This window comes from Octodon degus, unplaced genomic scaffold (assembly GCF_000260255.1).
Source record: "Octodon degus isolate 3935 unplaced genomic scaffold, OctDeg1.0 scaffold00008, whole genome shotgun sequence".
NCBI lineage: Eukaryota > Metazoa > Chordata > Mammalia > Rodentia > Octodontidae > Octodon > Octodon degus.
This window is the reverse complement of record NW_004524584.1, coordinates 28,703,566-28,721,036: the sequence shown is the minus strand read 5'-3', so window position 1 is coordinate 28,721,036 and position 17,471 is coordinate 28,703,566. Positions and strand designations below refer to the sequence as shown.

The following is a 17,471-nucleotide window of genomic DNA, read 5'->3' as shown; positions in this document are numbered from 1 at the left end:
TCCTTTGCATTTGAAGTTCACAGGTCTAAGTGTTTTTCTGTGAAGATCATGGGCTATTAATTTTAAAATTGGAGCTTAGTTGTAGAATATAAACATTTTCCATAAAATCTTTATGGTTTACAAAGTAAGCTTTATGCGTGCTAATTTGCAGCTTTTCCCTTGGGCTGGTGTCACAGAACAGGACTACTACGATAGATGTAAATGTTATTCATTCATGTAGTATAAAGTTAATTTTTCCCAGTAGAATGTATTTTTCTTGAAAAATTACTTAGTAGCATTAATGAATAAATAAATAGTACTTAAAGTTAATTTACACTGTACAGGTTATTATGATATAATTGGTAATATCCTTTGTACTCTAATGGTTTTGTAGAATACTTAGATCTTCATTGATTATAAAACAACATGTAATGAAAATGACAAGAAACAGGATAAATTTGAATGATCATTTCCCATGACTTTTCTTTTTCAACTTCTAAGAAATTGAATCGAGAGAATCCTTTGGTTAGCTAAGATCAATTTCAACTCTCTATCTATTCTAGTTCAGAAATAACCAATTTTTCCAATATTTCATAGTTTCTCTTCCCGTCAGCAGCCACTAGCAAACTCACTAGTTCATATTGCTCCTCCTTTCTCTGAAATATTAGCTCAGGTGCACGGCCTGCTCCTCCTGCCCCGGGCTGGGCTGAGCTGGGTCCCGGGTCCCGCACTATGTGGGAGGGAGGCGTGGAGGATCTTGAAGGCTTGCAGAGGGTCTGTGTCTTCCTGTCTCCGTGTGTTCCCACCAGCTGGTCTGCTGGCCACACCTGCACGACCACCACCAGACTGCCTGCTTCTCAGCAACCCTGGCCCACCCTGGTGCCTACATCCACTGTCTGTTTTCAGCTCTAACAGACCCACCATGCACCCTGTCAGGCCCCAGGCTGCAGGAATTTTAACAGATGCCTGTATCCCTGTGACCATCATCACGTGCCCCCAGGTCAGGTATAGATCTCTTCCTCCTGAGTGGCCAGTGTGGGCTCCTTGCTTGCTTCTAACCCTCACTGGCTCCCATAGTCCTCAGCAGAAGAACCCTGAAATTCCCAGGGCCTTCTCCACCCTAATCCACTGCCCATCGCTGCCTCCCTGGCCTCCAGTCAGAGTGCCCTGTGGTTCTCTATGCTGTCCTTTCTGTTAATGAGCAAGAGCAATTCCTTCCTTCTTACCTCTGTCAGTGTCTGTCCAGTGACACAAGAGCCGGGCATGTGTCTGTGGAAGGCCCCATTGTGAGCCTTTTTGGTCAATGAGAACCAAAGTATCTTTTCATTAGTAAAGAGATCCTTCGGCCTGACTCTCTCCTAGTGAGCACCCAGACTCCTCCCCGCTGCGAGACAATGGAAAACAGCGTACCCCAGGACTCTGGATACTGAAGTCAAAGTGTGTCCAGTTTTCACAGCTTTCTCTTTCCAATTTAATGAAGGAGTGACTTCCCTGTGCTCACCCCATGCCCAAAGCTGCTTGCCCCCAGTGGGAGCTCTTGGAGGTTATAAGTGAGCACTATCCCCTCCACATGAAAGTTTTTGAAAAGCAAACTTTAAGTTCCTGAGGATTCCCAGGGCACTGTCACACTCTTTTCCTTGAGGAAACTTGGTCAAATATTGTGACACTCAAGTAACTTTCTGGTTTCTGTGCCAGCATAACATGGTAAAGAATTTCAAACTGGTTGCTGCTATTTAGCACTAAGCTTTGTGACTTTAACAGCTCAGACAGTCCATATATGAGTGAGGGATTAGTCACAATATTGTTGGTCTGTGTGACAAGTTTCAGTGGAGAAAAGGTTGCATTTGCATATTCTCCACTTCCATTAACATTTCTAAGGTGAAGCCCAGTAATAAATGAAAGTTGAGTTCAGCTTCCTAGGGAATTAAGGATGGTTCTTACTCCTGGCTCTTCTCGGCTTTTAATTACATGAAATACGTCACCTTTCTTGGGGGTCACACTGTGTGTGGCCTCTACCCCTTGCACCTATCACCGCTAACCCCCCAGAGTTCTGAGAAGGGAAACCTCTCTGTAGGACAGGTGGATCCAGTGAGTGTCCAGGCGCTACGGGTAGAGAGAGTCCCTGGGCCAGCAGGGCTTGAATCGTCACATCTGGCTAACACTGGAGGAAGAATTCTGCCCACCAGGGTAGACTCCCTCCAGAGGAGAGTGGGGCAGCGTACTGTTCCAGAATAACAAATTTACTATAAGATAAAGCAGTGTTTCTCTTTACATTTGCATTTCTTCTTCTTCTTCTTTTTTTTTCTGTTCATTCCAAAGTTAGAATTGTATTCATTGTCATTTTATTTAGGAAAATGTAAAATGCAATAAGTGCTCCTAAGTCTCATTTCTTTCTCAGGTATGACATACACATGCAATAGTCTTCTTTTTATTAATTTTATTAAGAAACAAATAGCAATGAGACATTTTCATAACCGATTAATAGGACAGTTTCAATAATTAATACATTGTGTATTGTTTTCTTCATAGTGGTTATTCATAGTAGAAGATGTAGACATGATACCCTGTCCACAAACACTATTAGTACAGATCTTTCTTCTCATTGAATTAAGAGAAAATAGCTGTGTATCTATCCTATTTTATATATAAAGATACAAAATGGTCCTTCATTTGTATCCCCTTTTTTGTTTAGTTTTGTCAGAGATGGGTATTCTATTGCCATTTAAATATTGTAGATGTGTGAATTCAGCAAAATAATCCAATATAGTGCAGTAGTTCATAATAGTAGTGGGTTAACCATGGGACTGGCAATGTCAGAAGTTGTTGACTTGAGCCTTTTACAGCTCAGTATATTAATATGGCTTTACTTTTTATGAATTCCAGCACATATCTTCAAATAAATATAATGCCCAAGTGTATTTAGGTCAGTGAAAGGTTGGGAGGCTTTTAAAAAATGAAATGGCATGTCAATTCTAAAGAGAAAAAGTATCCCTTTGTAGCATTCTTCTAGTAAGAATGATTAGAATATAGCCATCTCTGAACGGTTTACTTAGCACATACACGTATGTTCTTTTATGGTGTTGTTTGAAAGGAAATCTTGTGAGATCTGTGGTGGTGATTCTGTATGTATGATTTGTGGGACCCAAAGCCAGCAATGACTACAGGAGGGGCTGTCATGTACTTACAGGTTAGCAGGGACAACGCCAGATGCTCCGGTTCTGAGCTCTTTGGACCAATTTGGTGCCAAATCCTGTGTCCACTACAGTAATCAAGAAACAGGGGTTGGAGGAAGTAGGCCACCTGTCCACTTGCGCTGCAGGGTAGAGAACTGAGGAGGTGGATGGGAAGAGGACAGCTGCCGAGGCAGCAGTGGGCTGTCCAGCAGAGAGAAAAAGCCCTAAGCATCTCCTGGTTTCTCTCCTGAGGAAAACGGGAGCCCCTGAGGGTCTCAAGTAAGGAAGCTGCAGGTCCTGTTGGCATGCGCAGATGAAGTAGGTAGAAGACGGTCATGGTGAAGGCGACTGACACCTGGCAGTTGGTAGATGCAGCAAAAGATGAGAAATTTGGTCTTTGGGGCAGAAATAGATATGAAGGGGAGTGTTATGGTTTGTGTCTAGCTGTCCCCCCAAGCCTCATGCAGTCATGGGGTGGCTTCTAGAGTTTGTGATCAATTCTTGATCCAATGCTGGGATTGTGGGCGTGAGTGCTACCCCTGCCCTGGGGTGCGTAATCTGCATAGAACATAAGGAAGGGGTTGAGGCTTGCTAACTGCCCCAGCTGCTGCTCTTCTCTCTGCTGTTTGCTGTCTCCCTCCGCCATGAGCTGCTGCCCTCTGCCCTGTGCCCCTCTGCCTTGGAGCCAGCTGAGTATGCACTGACACCTCTGCTAACTGTGAGCTAAATAAACCTTTCCGTCCTTCATTTTGGGTGTCAGGCATTTTGTCCCAGCAACATGAGAAAAATAACAAGATGAGGTGTTTGGGATTTCAGAGGTTTGTGGGTGGAGAAGAGGGTAGATCTGGTAACACCCTTTTTTACAGCCTGTGAGGAGTTTAGATCTCTACTGGCTCATGATTCTTTGGAATGTTCATCTAGCCTATCCGAATTTGGGGTGCTTGTATGTGTTGTGCATCTGTCCATACAGCTGCTCAAAGACTCCCTAGAATTTGTCCCCTTGAGTCTTTGTTCAAAAGATACTCTTATTATGTGCCCTATAAGCCATTGTCTAACACAGCACCTACCATCTGGTAATAAACTAGACAGAATAGAGGTCCTTCCTCATCACTTTGCACCAAGCATAAGCTCACCTGCCCTCCTCTGAGCCACTGCTGCCTTCACAGCACTCGGGGCAGTCTGTGTATTTTGATTTAATTTATATATGAAATAACAGCTTAGCCAGCCACTGAGATGGGAAGAACCACCCTTCCTTGGTATGGCAGAGATGGTTTTGATTCAAGGAAAAAGAAAAGAAGGAAATTAAACTAGAGAGAAACACCAGTGTCACGTTTTTCAGTCCATATTGACTGTCTGCTGGGATCCCATGACTGTGGAGCTGACGTCAGCCATCCCTGCGGATGTGTGTGAGCTAACATGTCAGGTGCCAGTGTGCCACACGCCTTCTGGAGAATGAGTATGTGTTGTCTAGAACAGTAGGTAGATTTACTGAATACTTCATGCATCTGAAATCACTTGCTTCACCTTTCCAATAAAAACTGAGCCTCTTCAAAAGTCATCCTATTTCCTGCCTTTGGTTGCTATAAAGAAAGTAGCCATATGTTTCAAGGTTTGCTTGACAACTGTGCCGGTTGTGCTAAAGGAAAAATAAAGAGAACAGGTTAGAATCTATGAGGAAACTTTTAACCTTTGTCAAGTCCTCTTCTCTCCTATTTTTCATGGCTCCTCTGCGCGGATGACAGGGCTGACCCAGCATCAGCAGGACGGATGGTTTTCAATTGTTTTGTGCGGAGTAGGAGCCATGGCTGTAAAACCATCCCATTTCTTGTCCAGCCCGTCTTTCAGATAAATAGAGCCCTTTTGGAGCTCGTGGGGCCAAGTTTTTATCTATGGTCTCAGAGGTTGCTTTTTTCTATGTTAAAAATTGGCTCCCTGCTGTAAGAATAGAATCCAGAGAAATGGACCTGTGGGCACCACAGTCTAACTGGCTGAGCTGAGGGGTTTTGTAAGAGTTTTGTTTTGATAATGGTGCAATCAAGCTTTGGTTTTAGAATAGACTTAAATGTTTCAAGCATATTTCTCAAGATTAAGTAAACAGCCAACTTCTTGGAGTAGCTCAGCTGTAACAAGGAGGATGCAGTTAGGAAATGTACAGTCCATAAAATTTGTTCATAGTCTGTGAAGAAGCCTAGCTTTTAAATAAATAATTTCTACTTATGAAGTTGTCTCATTGCTATGGTGTGCTCTTCTCCCCAGAGAATCATTTATAGAAGCAATGTCTTTTGGTCCTTGTATCTGTTTCTCTATTCCTTTCACAGTGCTGATGTTGCTTTCTTCCTACAAAAGAGATTTTGGAAATAACAATAGTTGTAAATACTGATATCAGGGCACTGGTCACAGCGTTTTGGGTTGCGTCCATCCAGTCATACTTTCTCTTCTCTGATAATTTAGCTAAATGTTGGGCCTCAGTCAATCTGTTGAAATAATATATTAGAAAAATGTGCTCTATATGAATTATATATTTAGGATAAAATGAAAAAGGTTCATAAAAACCATGAGCCACTTTAAGTTGTTTCTTCCTAGTCTCTATAAACATAGAACTTCAGATGATGCATTTAAAATTATATACATAAGCCCATGTTGATAGCATACTCCTGTAGTCCCAGCATGTCGGGGGCTGAGGCAGGAAGATCACCATGAATTTGAGACCAGCCTGAGCTACATACTGACTTCAAAGCTAGCCTGAACTACAGAGTAAGACCTTCTCTCAAAGCACAACCACAAAAGTTACATATGCCATTTATATGATCCATATTGTATACACATGTACAGATTTCAAAACTATTTTTTTCTGGATTTAGGACAGAATCTATGGGGTCTTACTACATAAATCAGACTCATATTGATTCTCCTGTTTTCAGCCTCCCAAGTGCTGGGATTACAGGCACGCGCCACCATACCCAGTGTCAATGTCGCCACCCATGGGCAGGGCTGGCAGGGCACACTGGGGATCAAACCCCAGCCGCTGTGCTCTGCCTAAGCAGGTGCTTTATGAAATTCAAAACTATTGATGGGTCCTGCCGGTTAGCTCAGTTGCTTACGCACCTGTTCATGCAAACGCAGTGAGGCTCAGGATACTGCAGTTCGATCCCCAGCTCCACCTGCCTTACCAGACCCGCCCTTAAGGCAGCCTGAGCCAACCAAAAGAAAAAAAAAAATCCTTCTCAAAACTATTGATTCAGGGGCCAGGGAGATAGCTGAGTAGAATAGGCGCTTGCCTGGCAAGCGCAAGGTCCTGAGTTCAATCCCTGGTACTGCAAAAGTAAACAAACAAACAAACAAACAAATAAATAAATAAATAAAAACTATTGATTCGACATTTTTTTCAGGATCCTCCCCTAAGTGAATCGGTGTTTATGAAAACCAGACCATTCTCCAATATTTTCTTGTAGCTCTTGAGTGCATCGCACGAGTGTATTATTGACCCCACGCCACAGAAGGCGGGCGTAAGCTGACACCTTCCTGTCTTCCTCTTGTGCAGAGAGTTTGGGTGGAGAGACCCGGAGCTGCCCGAAGTGATCCAGATGCTGCAGCACCAGTTTCCTTCCGTGCAGTCTAACGCTGCAGCCTACCTGCAGCATCTCTGTTTTGGAGACAATAAAATCAAAGCTGAGGTAAGTGCCGCTTGGCTTTGCACACAAATGGTGTCAGACTTGTGAGCACTGCATTTTTTGGAGTGACGCTGAAGGTAAAAAAAGTGCAGGAGAACTAAAGGTACAGTTCTATCCTATTTTGCATCAATGTTTAAGGCAGAATTGTAGCACTTTTATCTTGTATATTTGAATACGAAAGATCAGACGGCCAGCGGCGCGTATCAGAATCAGCAGAGGCTGAAAGGCTGGTACCACGTACGGCACGATTTCTCTTCCTTTGCCCTATGTCATCTCTTGAACAAATGGCTAACCTGTGAATTCTAAAATAATCCAGACCATCAGTTATTGTCTGTTCCAACTGCAGTCAGTACGTGCTCCAAGCTGACCTTCTTGGAGAACTTCCTGAAAAAAATGCAGTTTTAGGCAATAAGTTGAATTTGTTTTATAACCAAAAGTTTGGAGCCATTTACAAAGATAACAGTCAGTATAACACAGATATATGTGATCCATTAAGAAGTCTATTGTCTGTGTCCACCACGCCGATGACTCCTAGCAGGCGCTGTGCTTTTGGGATGCTCTTAAAGAGCATAATACATTATGGTATGTCATATTTCTCAAAATCACCGTGGTCACTGCGGCAAACTCTGATTGTTTTTTTTTTTTTTTTCAACATTTACATGAAGGCAGCTGAGTAATCAAAATTTAAAAAAAAGATTTTATAAGCTGTAACAAGTCATCTCCATAGCATGTAAGCAATTTGGAAGATGAGGGCAAATTAGTTTAAGAGTGGAAAGAAGAGATTTGGAAGATATAATTGCAATTTATTATAGATTTTGCTTACTCGCATTGGGATATCTATAGCTGAGCAGCTTTTCAGCTTTGTCCTGTCTTTCTTCTGATGGGACCACAGAGAACTTGACTTGACCTATTCTTACCAGAAAAGTCACAATTTTTTATAAAATAAATATAGAGCTATGAGTCTCAGCCAGGTGTCACCTTGCCCTTAGGTTACATTTGGTGGCTAGAGCCATTTAGAGGTTGTCTAGTGGGCAGTGCTCAGGAACGCCACAAAACATCCAACTATGTACAAGACAGGAATGCCCCCTCCCACAAACACACACAGAATTATCCAGCCCCAAATGTCAGTTATGCCAAAGCTGAGAAATAGAAAACCATTATCCATTAAAGTAAATTTAAAATCTGAAAAAAGACTCAAAAAATGACCTAAAATATATTAAAGGTATGTGTTTCTTACCCTAGTTGGAACTCATCTTCGTCATTCCCTGTTTTTAATAGAAAACAAAATGAAGTACAGATTTCTAGTGAAGTGGTCACATAGCAACACATGACGATTTGAAGATCACAGCTTGGAGGATTTCTCCAGTGGTCATGGATTTAGCACAGTGGTCATTCAGGAGAATTGTGGTGCTCTCCTAAAAGGGGGATGGGTCCCCACCCAAATTTCGTCTGATGTTGCCAGTGACACTCCCCCCACACACACACACCAAGATAGTGGGAAGTGGGGCAGTACAGGGTTGGCCAGGCTTCTGAGAATGGGCAGGGAAGCGGCAGGCAGGGCACAGATGGCTCAGAGAGCTTCAGGAAGGAGACTCGCTGGGATCCCATGGTGCTTAGGGCTTGGGGTCACACATGCGGACAGGGCCTGTGCAGCTTGACTTGCCCACTGGTGCCGCAAGAGGAATCAGCCAAACTCATACTCAGATAAAGCCAGAAGGCAAAGAAAAAAATGGGGTAAGATTGTTTATTATGAGGGGTCACCCACTCGGGCTCTACAAAGATCATGCCCTGGGGCAGTTGGAAGTCACCTGTCTGACTGGCTCTGTGTACTTGCTCGTGGACTGGGCTTGAGGCCTCTCCACAGCCACGCATTCCCGCAACGGAACACAGACTGACTTGTGGCCACGTCAGAGGGATCCTCTGTGCGATTGAAGGAGGCTGAGTGCAGGTGGCCAGCAAATCCACTGTGCCGTAGAGGGGCAGCTGCCTGGCTAGGTGACCTTCTTGGGGGAAGGTCTCCTGCTTGCCAGCCTGTGCTGGGACAGAGTGTCTGCGGGAACTTCTGCTGTCGTCTTTAAAACAGAGTTACCAATGCCTTCACTGGGGTTTTGTGGGGACTAAGTGACTTCATAAAAGCACACCGCTTAGTGGTGTTTCTGGACAAGGATATAATTAAGACGCCGACGTTGCTGATGGGTCTGCGCCCCTCGGAGGCCTACCGACCAGTCGCTATGGCTGCACAAGTCTGCGTGTGGGAATCCCAGAAGTACCGAGATGAGCCGCTCCTGGACTGCCTTCTGTTCCCCCTCCCAGGGCTAACGGGAGCTTCCTCTTTGGATTTTCTCTGCCGATCCTCCCCGAGTCATACCTGTTGCGTCACAGTATGGCCCATGGAAACTCCTCCCCTAGCTCCATCCGATGAAAGCGCCAACCTCTGCCTCCTGCTCTGCGGGTTCCAGCTTCTCTTGGGTCACCCTTCCGCACCTGGCAACAATTGCTTTCACCTGCTCCTCTTCCGCGCTGGATGAAGGAAACTTACAGTTACAGTTTCATCTCACAGATGAATGCGTACGCCAGAGTGGGTGTGTGCAGTCAGAGGCCTCGCAGTCAGCCGTGTCACCGTGCCCTGGGAGTGCCCGCCAGCAGCTGGCACTGGAGCAGGGTTTGCATTGTGCGTGCGGGACACTCCTTCACCCGGTCTGAGAGGCTGGGACTGGGAGGAGAGCTGGGGTCTGACGACAGGCTGCGAGCCTGAGATCAGAGTTAGTAGGCCGAAGGAGCAGCGAGAGCGCAGGAGGCGGGAGTCGAATCGAGGAGAAGCAGCGCAGCACTGGGGCACGTGCGGAGGTGTGCGTGGGGTCACACTCCCTCGCACCTGCGCAGATGCGGCTCCGATAAGAGTTCTGCACAGAGCGCTTTCATTCTCTCCTCCTAGGTCAGAGAGCCCATACTGTTGTAATTGGTTCTCACTTTGTGACGGATGGCTGCCTGTCATGTTTTCATATACAGGTATTGATTTTTGTAATTACCTGTTGTCCAAATACTAATTCTGCAGGCGCTAGCCTTTCCAAATTTACTCAGTCCTCTAGTCTTTCTATTGCATTTTATTGAATTGATTCAGCCCCTCAGCCCACATTTCATTATTGGTATTGACTTTGTGCACACAACAGATAGCCCATTGAGCAAAAGGCAGAATTAAATCTCCTGTAGGCAGAGAGTCATAAATCATACGTCCCTCACTCTTAATTACAGTGCTTTGTGCAGTTTTTATGTAATGAAGTAAAGAAATTCGGTTTTGTTCAGAACAGTGCCAGGTCTGATAGGTACAGAGTGGAGAATATACTTCCATGAATCCACAGAGGCAGAGCCAGCCCCTCGCTTCTCCTGCGGGTCTGGTGGCCTTGGGCTTGAGGGCCTCCTGGTCACACCCAGCCTGAGGAGGACTGAGGAAGCGCACCAAGCAGGGCCCAGCTCGACAGCCTCCATGACTGCGGCCAAGTCTGCAGTCCTCAGTGTCCTGGCCTGGGTCAGGGGTTCTGTTCTTCTCTGAAGATCAGCAAGTATCTCTGAGTTGAGGCTGCAGAGAATCATACAGGCAGTCGTTCAGGGCCCGGCTGAGATAATGCCAGAGGAAAATCAACTGAAGAAAAATGAAACGGATGGAGGAAACAGGAGAGGTAGAGAGAGGGTCTGGGTTACTGCCTGAACGCACGTTTGTGCGGCTCGTTCTCAGGGCCCTCAGACACAGGGGTGCGTCTGCCTGGCTGATGGCCGTGATGCTTTCCCGAGTACACCCTGCTGGCCTCTTTGAGGAGTTCTTGCTTAGTTTTCTCTTCTTTCTGAGACTAAATAGCCAACACCCAAATTTAAGGCAAGAAGGTTTATTTAGCTCAGTTTATGGAGGTTTCAGTCGGTAATCAGCTGGCTCCAAGGCAGGGCAGCTTGGCACAGGGGCAAGAGTTCCAGGTGGCAGAAGATGGCAAAAAAGCAACAGGAATAAATGCAGGGAAGGAGCAAGCTCCTTCTCCTACTTTACATGGGCACAGGCTGCCCACGGCAGGTGGCTAGGTGTATGTAGCGCTCACACCATCTCTGCCCACTTCTGGATGAGGAAAGGAGGTGTCGTGATAGGGTCGGAGGAAGCAAGGAACAAAGAACAGAGCCTGCGGAGGCTGGCCCCTTGTGATTCCCGCAAGTTGGAGACGGGGTAACGGATTCCTGCAGGTGCCTCCCTGTCTGTTCTTCCTTCCTTTCCCTGGGAAGTTACCAACAGGTGACATGTAAACTCACAGTTCGGTGAGTGCTGGAGGGGGTGTAAGTAGCAGCGTGTTTATACCAAATTAGTTATGCACATTCCCTGCCGTTTGTAGCCTGCAATAAAGGTGAGAAGTTTTGGTGGCTCAGGAACTCATCTAGAGTGAGATAAGGCTCCGGAGACCTCTGAGGCTACGTTAATCCAGTCTTCCCATCCTTTCTTTCATCTCCAACTGATAACGCACCTCAGTGAGGTCCCTGGCCCTATCCTGAATCACCTAGTTAAATTTCGAAACCTCTCAAGTTGACACAGTGAACAACACTCTAGTAAAGGCATGTCCTCCACACCCCGGGGTACAAGTGCTAAGCTACTTAGCTGACACAGTGTCTCCAGCCGAAGCGGGGAGGTACCTCAAGGACGTAACTGTTGAGTATTTCCCGCAATTCCTCTCTTCACTCTTGCTGAGAACCCCTCCCCCGTGAAGAGCATTAAGTGCATTCCGCTGATTTGGGGACAGTAGTAAGTGCTTTTCCTGGCTAGCAAGGCCCAGATGCGCTGACGCTGTCTCTGCTGCGTTCTCCCCACTTCCAAGGCACAGCGGAGCAGCCAGGGGATGCGCACTCGCACTCACGTCCGAGGGCGGGGGCGGGCGAAGGCGCGCGCCAGTGCGCTGTGGAGCAGCATTCAAGGTCATGAGCCTCTTAGAGATGAGAAGCGTTTCCACATTTTCAGGTGACCAAAGGCATTATTTTAATGTTTTTTTGTTTTATTATAGATTAGTAACTCAATTACATTCAATGAAAATGTGAACTAGTTGAACAGAGCATAAGTATCCAAATGATTTCATGATGTGTTTTCTTTTAAACTTAAATGATGCCTTTTCCCAAACAGAACTCAGAGATTACCACACAAAAGTGCAGAAAGATTGACATGTATTCATTTCTTCGTGACAGGTATGGGCAATGGCCACTGACCACCAGGGGTAAAGATTTAATTTAGACCTTTGATCTTGTTTTAGTAAGAGTTAACCTCCCAATCAGAGTCAAGTGGCAGTGCTGAAGACCTTACCCAGTAAAGGTACACTCTGAAGATCCAGAGGTAGGGGCTGTGGAGATGGCTCAGTAGAATAAGCGCTTGCCTGGCAAGCACAAGGGCCTGAGTTCAATCCCCTGTTCTGGGGGGAAAAAAATATAGAAGTACAGACTGTTGCGGAGCAGGGCCCTCCTGCTTGTGTGTACAGACCTTGCACAAACCTCTTCCCAACTTCTGTTCCATCCCAGCTCCTGTAAGCCTGATTGATGTTAGGAAGGGGCCCAAACTTTACGAAGATCTAGGTCATACCTTTATGCAATCTACAGCCCACCAGCAGACACTTGGTAAACAGGGCATTATAATACCTCAACCAAAGCACGCAGAAGGATAAGGCCACCACTAAAAAAGACTTACAGCTGCCTTAAATCCAGCCTCAAAAGTTAGGGAAGCTGCCTGCTTCCTATGGTAAAGTTTCAATTGAATTTTTTTAAATCAAAAGTTGCCATAAAAAATATAATCTAAGGCACTTCCATTTATAACTTGTAAAAGGGACTGAGGTTTAATGATACCTCTCCTTTTGTCTCTCTCTCTCTCTGTCTCTCCCTCCCTCTCTCTCTGTCTGTCTCTCTGTCTCTCTCTGTCTCTCTGTCTCTCTGTCTCTCTCTCTGTCTCTGTCTCTCTCTCTCTCTCTCTCTCTCTCTCTCTTTTTTCTCTGTGTGTGTGTGTGTGTCTTGAAATTATTTTTGCCTAACTAGAACATAAAAGTTGATTTCAGTGTATAAGAGTGTGCATATCTTTTCCTTTCCCCATAATTTTAATTTTACTCAGACCAATCTAAACCATTACATGTTAAAGAAACTGAAAACGAGTTTCTGTCTACTACACTCAGAGTCCTTCATCATTTCTATTTTATTCTTCATTCTTTCTACCTCATATAATACCCAAAAAGGTGCTATCCGTCTTTTCAGGTGATTGCTTCTGAATGATTTCTTCTCTTCGTCCACCATAAATTGTTCCACATTTTAAAAAAAGAGCCTTAGTTGCTAGACAGCAGCAGAGAGCGTTCCTCGGGGCTCCTGGCCAGGGCCCTGGAGCCAGGCTGCCTGCACTGCACCTGGGGCCACTGCAATACTTGTTTGGCTCTGCGACCTTGAGCCTGTGGCCCAGCCTTGCAGGCTGTGAAATGGCACAGCCAGTCTGTATCCCCGGAGAGACGCAGAGAAGCTGCCAGTGTGAGGCACGTGCTTGTGGAGGGCGAGTGACCCTACACGGCCACCATCAGCTAGCTCCAGGACCTTCCTTCCATGCTCACATTCAGCCGGGCAGAAGGACGAAGAGAGCCAGCGGCGTGCTGCGAGCTAGCGAACCTGATCTCCGTGGAGAAGGGGAAACTGTCTGAGCTGACAACCCTTAGCACACGGAGGGACAGACGAGACCAAGGTCCCCAGTGAGCACCATTTCAGCAGGGCCCACCTCCCGAGTGAAGGAGACAGCCCGGTGTGGTGTTTTTGTTGTCCTGAAGATTTGTCCCTTCACAATGAAGGTTAATAGCGCAGAAAGAGCAAGCGTTATGCAGCCAGCATACAGGGCCGGAAGGGCCATGCGGTGCCCAGCTGAGGAGACACTAAGAGGGAAGACAGCGCACAGGCTGGGGCAGAATTACAGCTGCAGAGGACCGACGGGACTCTATGGAGGTGTATGTCACTGTGGAGGGGAGTCACCCTCCGAGTATGAGAAAACAGAGATGGCGGCACGCAGGGCCCCTAGATGCCGGGGACCCGGTGTCGCCTCAGTCCACAGTGGCCCAGGGCTGGCTGCCGTCTCCCTCCCGTCCCACAGATCCTTTTCTTTTAGATTTTCTGGCTCTTTATCTCCATCCCCTGCTCCTTGTACCTCTTCTCTTTTTCCTTTCCTCCTGTATCCTGTGCCAGTCTTAGCATTTTCAGGCCTCGCAGAAGTGTGACCTGGCCTTTCCCAAGGGTCAAAGAGACAGAAGGGTCCTCTGCAAAGACCCTGCTCCCAGAAGGCAGGGACACCTCAGGTGTCAGCGGGACAGTTCTGTCGGGGAACAGAGGGGTGCTTCTGGTCCCAGCGGTCCTGGAATGGAGACCTCCGCAGTTGTAGTCCTCCTTTCAAAACTGAGTTCACAAATACCAGGACCACATACCCCAGTCTTGGTAGAAGAGCTCTGACAGCCTCTCTAAGGAGAGTAGACATCTCACCAGTTTGGTAACCTGGCCCACTCCCAGCTTTAATGGTAGAACTGGGAGAAAGGCAGAAACCACTGTGGAGGAAGGCGGGGCACAAAGAAGGGAGGAGCTGAACTGGAGGCAGGAGAGAGTAGCCTAGGAGGGAGAGCACTGTCTCCTTCCCCACATGATCCTTCTGAGCGAAACATTCATCTGGGGCTGCAGGAGCATGGGGGAGGGGAGCTGCGGGAGGACACCGAGGCCTTGCGAGCTAGGGCTGCAAGTCCCCCTAGTCAGGGCCTCCGCGAGGAAGCTGGGCTGAGGCAGACTGGCGGAGCAGAGCAGGCCTGGGTAGGACTGTGGGGATCCAGATGTGTGTGCCAGGCTGGGGTGGCAAGGGGAAAGTCAAGCAAGTGTCAAACGTTCGAAGAGCCTGGCTGGCCCCTTCTATAGCCCAGCAGCCGCCACTGCAGAGACGGATCCACAGAAAGTAGTGGTGGCTTCAGAGCCTGCCTTAGTACAAGGGACCACGCTTTCTCCTCCCTCCCACTCCCAGCACCACAGTAGAACGGACAGGGAGGAAGGCAAGCAACAGGGTTCACCAAAGCCCTGGGCTGGTGTGCAGCCTGCTCCCCAGGGCGGGCCCATGGAGATGGGCGGCGGCCAGGACCAGCACTTGACATGGAGAGGCTTCATTCTGCACAACTGGGACGAGGCCCTTTCAGTAAGTGGACGGGAGGTAAATCATGGGGGTCTTCTGGTGATATTTAGCTCTCCTGCACTGAGAAGTGATTCCTGGCAGAAACCACCAGGTGTACAAGCCCTGCTTTGGGAGAGAAGAGCGAAGAGCCATCTCAGAAGCCGGGTAATAATTGTGGAACAACGATACAGCAGGTGTCTCTCGTCTCGCAAGTTTCGGGGCTGGGTTTGCTAAATTTTGCTTTGGGTTTTTTAAACTTTCTTTATTCTTTGGGCCATCCTTCCTTTCTATTCTGACAGATCTTTCTTTTTTTAATCTGCTCAATTTCCAAGTATGATTTCTAATCTTTCCAGTAATGAGCATATGAAGCAGGGACCTGTGTAAATGTCAGCTGATTTGCGAGCATACCAAGCGCAATGCCAGGCTCAGCCCAGTGGCTCCTCACAGAACTTTGTTTCTTTGGTTCATTTCTTATTTCACATTTTACAAAAAGACCCATACCTGTACCTAGCCCCCCCCCCCAGTCAGAGTCAAAGTCCCAGTTTGCATTACATCCCAGTGCTCTGAGCCAACCTTTCAGCCACTCTTTCTTTAGTCTTCAGGAGGGCTTGCCCAAAAAACCCTCGGCTCGCTCCTCCCGGGAGCGCCTTGCTTCCTACTCCTGCCCACTCACTGCGCTTGAGTCTTGTTTTTACTAGAAAAATTTCTCTAAATCATGGAACCAAGGCAAAGGCATCTGCTTATCCACTACTTTTTGAGCTTTCTCTTCCAAACCTTCTCCAAGATTTCCTGGTACACTGAGCTGGCCATGAGGCTTTGTCCAAATACTAACAGAAATAGCACACGGAGCCTTGATATCACGTGAGGTCAGGCGTAGTTTCTGAAGCATATTTGTCCTGCCTCTGACTTCGGTTTTACATCTGCTTTTTTCTCTGCGACCTCTGTTTCCATTAATCTTCCACAAGGAAATGACCTTCCTCTTGCCACTCGGAGCCCCAGCCACATGTCCAGCTTTGTGAAGACTGTTGCTCCGTTTCATTCTAAATCCTGATGCTGGTACCAACATACAATGCGTCTGCTCTCCGGATCCAGCAGGCGCCATCTTGGAAGTGTCCAACGTTGCTCAAGGCGGCTATCCTGGAGGAGAGGAGCCCCCGGAATTGAAGGGGGGCTGCAGCTGACTCACTTTAAGTGCTGGGAAACGCCTGGCTTAGCCACATGTTCAGTTGCTTAACACCAAAGTCTCACTGGAAGAAAAGTGTCAGTGTACCCAAACTGAGCCACAGACGTTCCGTCAGATAGCTTCTATGTGAGGTGTGCTTCATCATTACAGATGCTTTTAAGTGTTTCAGGGAAGACTACAGGTAAGCACTATAAGATGACTTTTCTTGACAGCCACTGTGCATTTGCTAACCAAACCCAGAATGCAAGTGAAAGAAAAAGTATATTTTGCTAAAAGCAAAATTCAAATTGTTGGGGCCAGGGAGATGGCTCAGTGGAATAAGTGCTTCCCTGGCAAGAGCAAGGGCGCTAGTTCAATCCCCAGTTCTGCCAAAAAAAAAAAAGGAGTTCACTTTGGGGCCAGGTGGAATTAGCGCTTCCCTGGCAAGTGCAAGGGCCTGAGTTCAATCCCTGGTTCCAAAGTTCAAATTGTTCTTCTGCACTTACTGTCCTTAATTAATTTGCCTCTGGCTTGACAAAGCACAGAGTATGCCACCCTTTTGTTATTTTCATTTAATTACATGTATTCATTGATTTCCATATTACCTATAGAAATCAGGGAGCTTTCAGATTCTAAGAGTGTTTAAAATAAAGAAAACAAAGAATCTCATGATTTACTTAGATTTTCTCTGGTATATCATCTTGGGATTTAAGGACCTGGGATTTAAGCCCTTAAATCCCTTATCAGGCACCATCTTGGAAATGTTTAACATTGCTTAAGGCAGATATCCTGGAGGAGAGGAGCCCCCGGAATTGAAGGGAATTGAAGAGCCCCCGGAATTGAAAGTGAGGTGCATATATTGATTATATAGATAGACAGATGATAGATAGATAGATAGATAGATAGATAGATAGATAGATAGAGATATAGATATATAGAAAGAGAGAGAGGGAGAGAGAGACAGAGACAGAGACAGAGACAGAGACAGAGACAGAGAGCTTGTCTATGCCTGAGACAGCTCCCAAAAGCCTGGTTCAGCTTGTGTCCCCTGAGCTCTAGTAATGTGAGCAGCACTGTAGTAGCCAGCAGTCTGTGATCCTTTGAGGTGACAGCACTCCCAAGGAGAGTGGGGCACTGAGCCCCAGCACCCCACTACATGGCAGAGCATGGACCTCACAGCCTCCTCCAGGGAACTTGGGAACAGAGTGTGGGCTGCGCTTGCCACCGAGTCCAAGTGCTACAGCCTTGTCTCATGGACAAGGAGGACAATGAAAGGGCACAGGGACGTGATGGCCGTGCCGTTGCTCAGA

At 46.8% G+C, this 17,471-nt stretch overlaps 1 protein-coding gene across 1 annotated transcript in view; it reads left to right on the top strand.

The window, feature by feature from the left end:
* The window catches only part of Ctnnd2 (catenin delta 2), a 927,345-nt gene that overhangs the window by 669,542 nt on the left and 240,332 nt on the right, over positions 1 to 17,471 (top strand). The window contains exon 12 of the mRNA XM_004625202.3: positions 6,694 to 6,826. Coding sequence (XP_004625259.2) covers positions 6,694 to 6,826 — 133 coding nt within the window. The remainder of the gene's footprint in view (positions 1 to 6,693; positions 6,827 to 17,471) is intronic.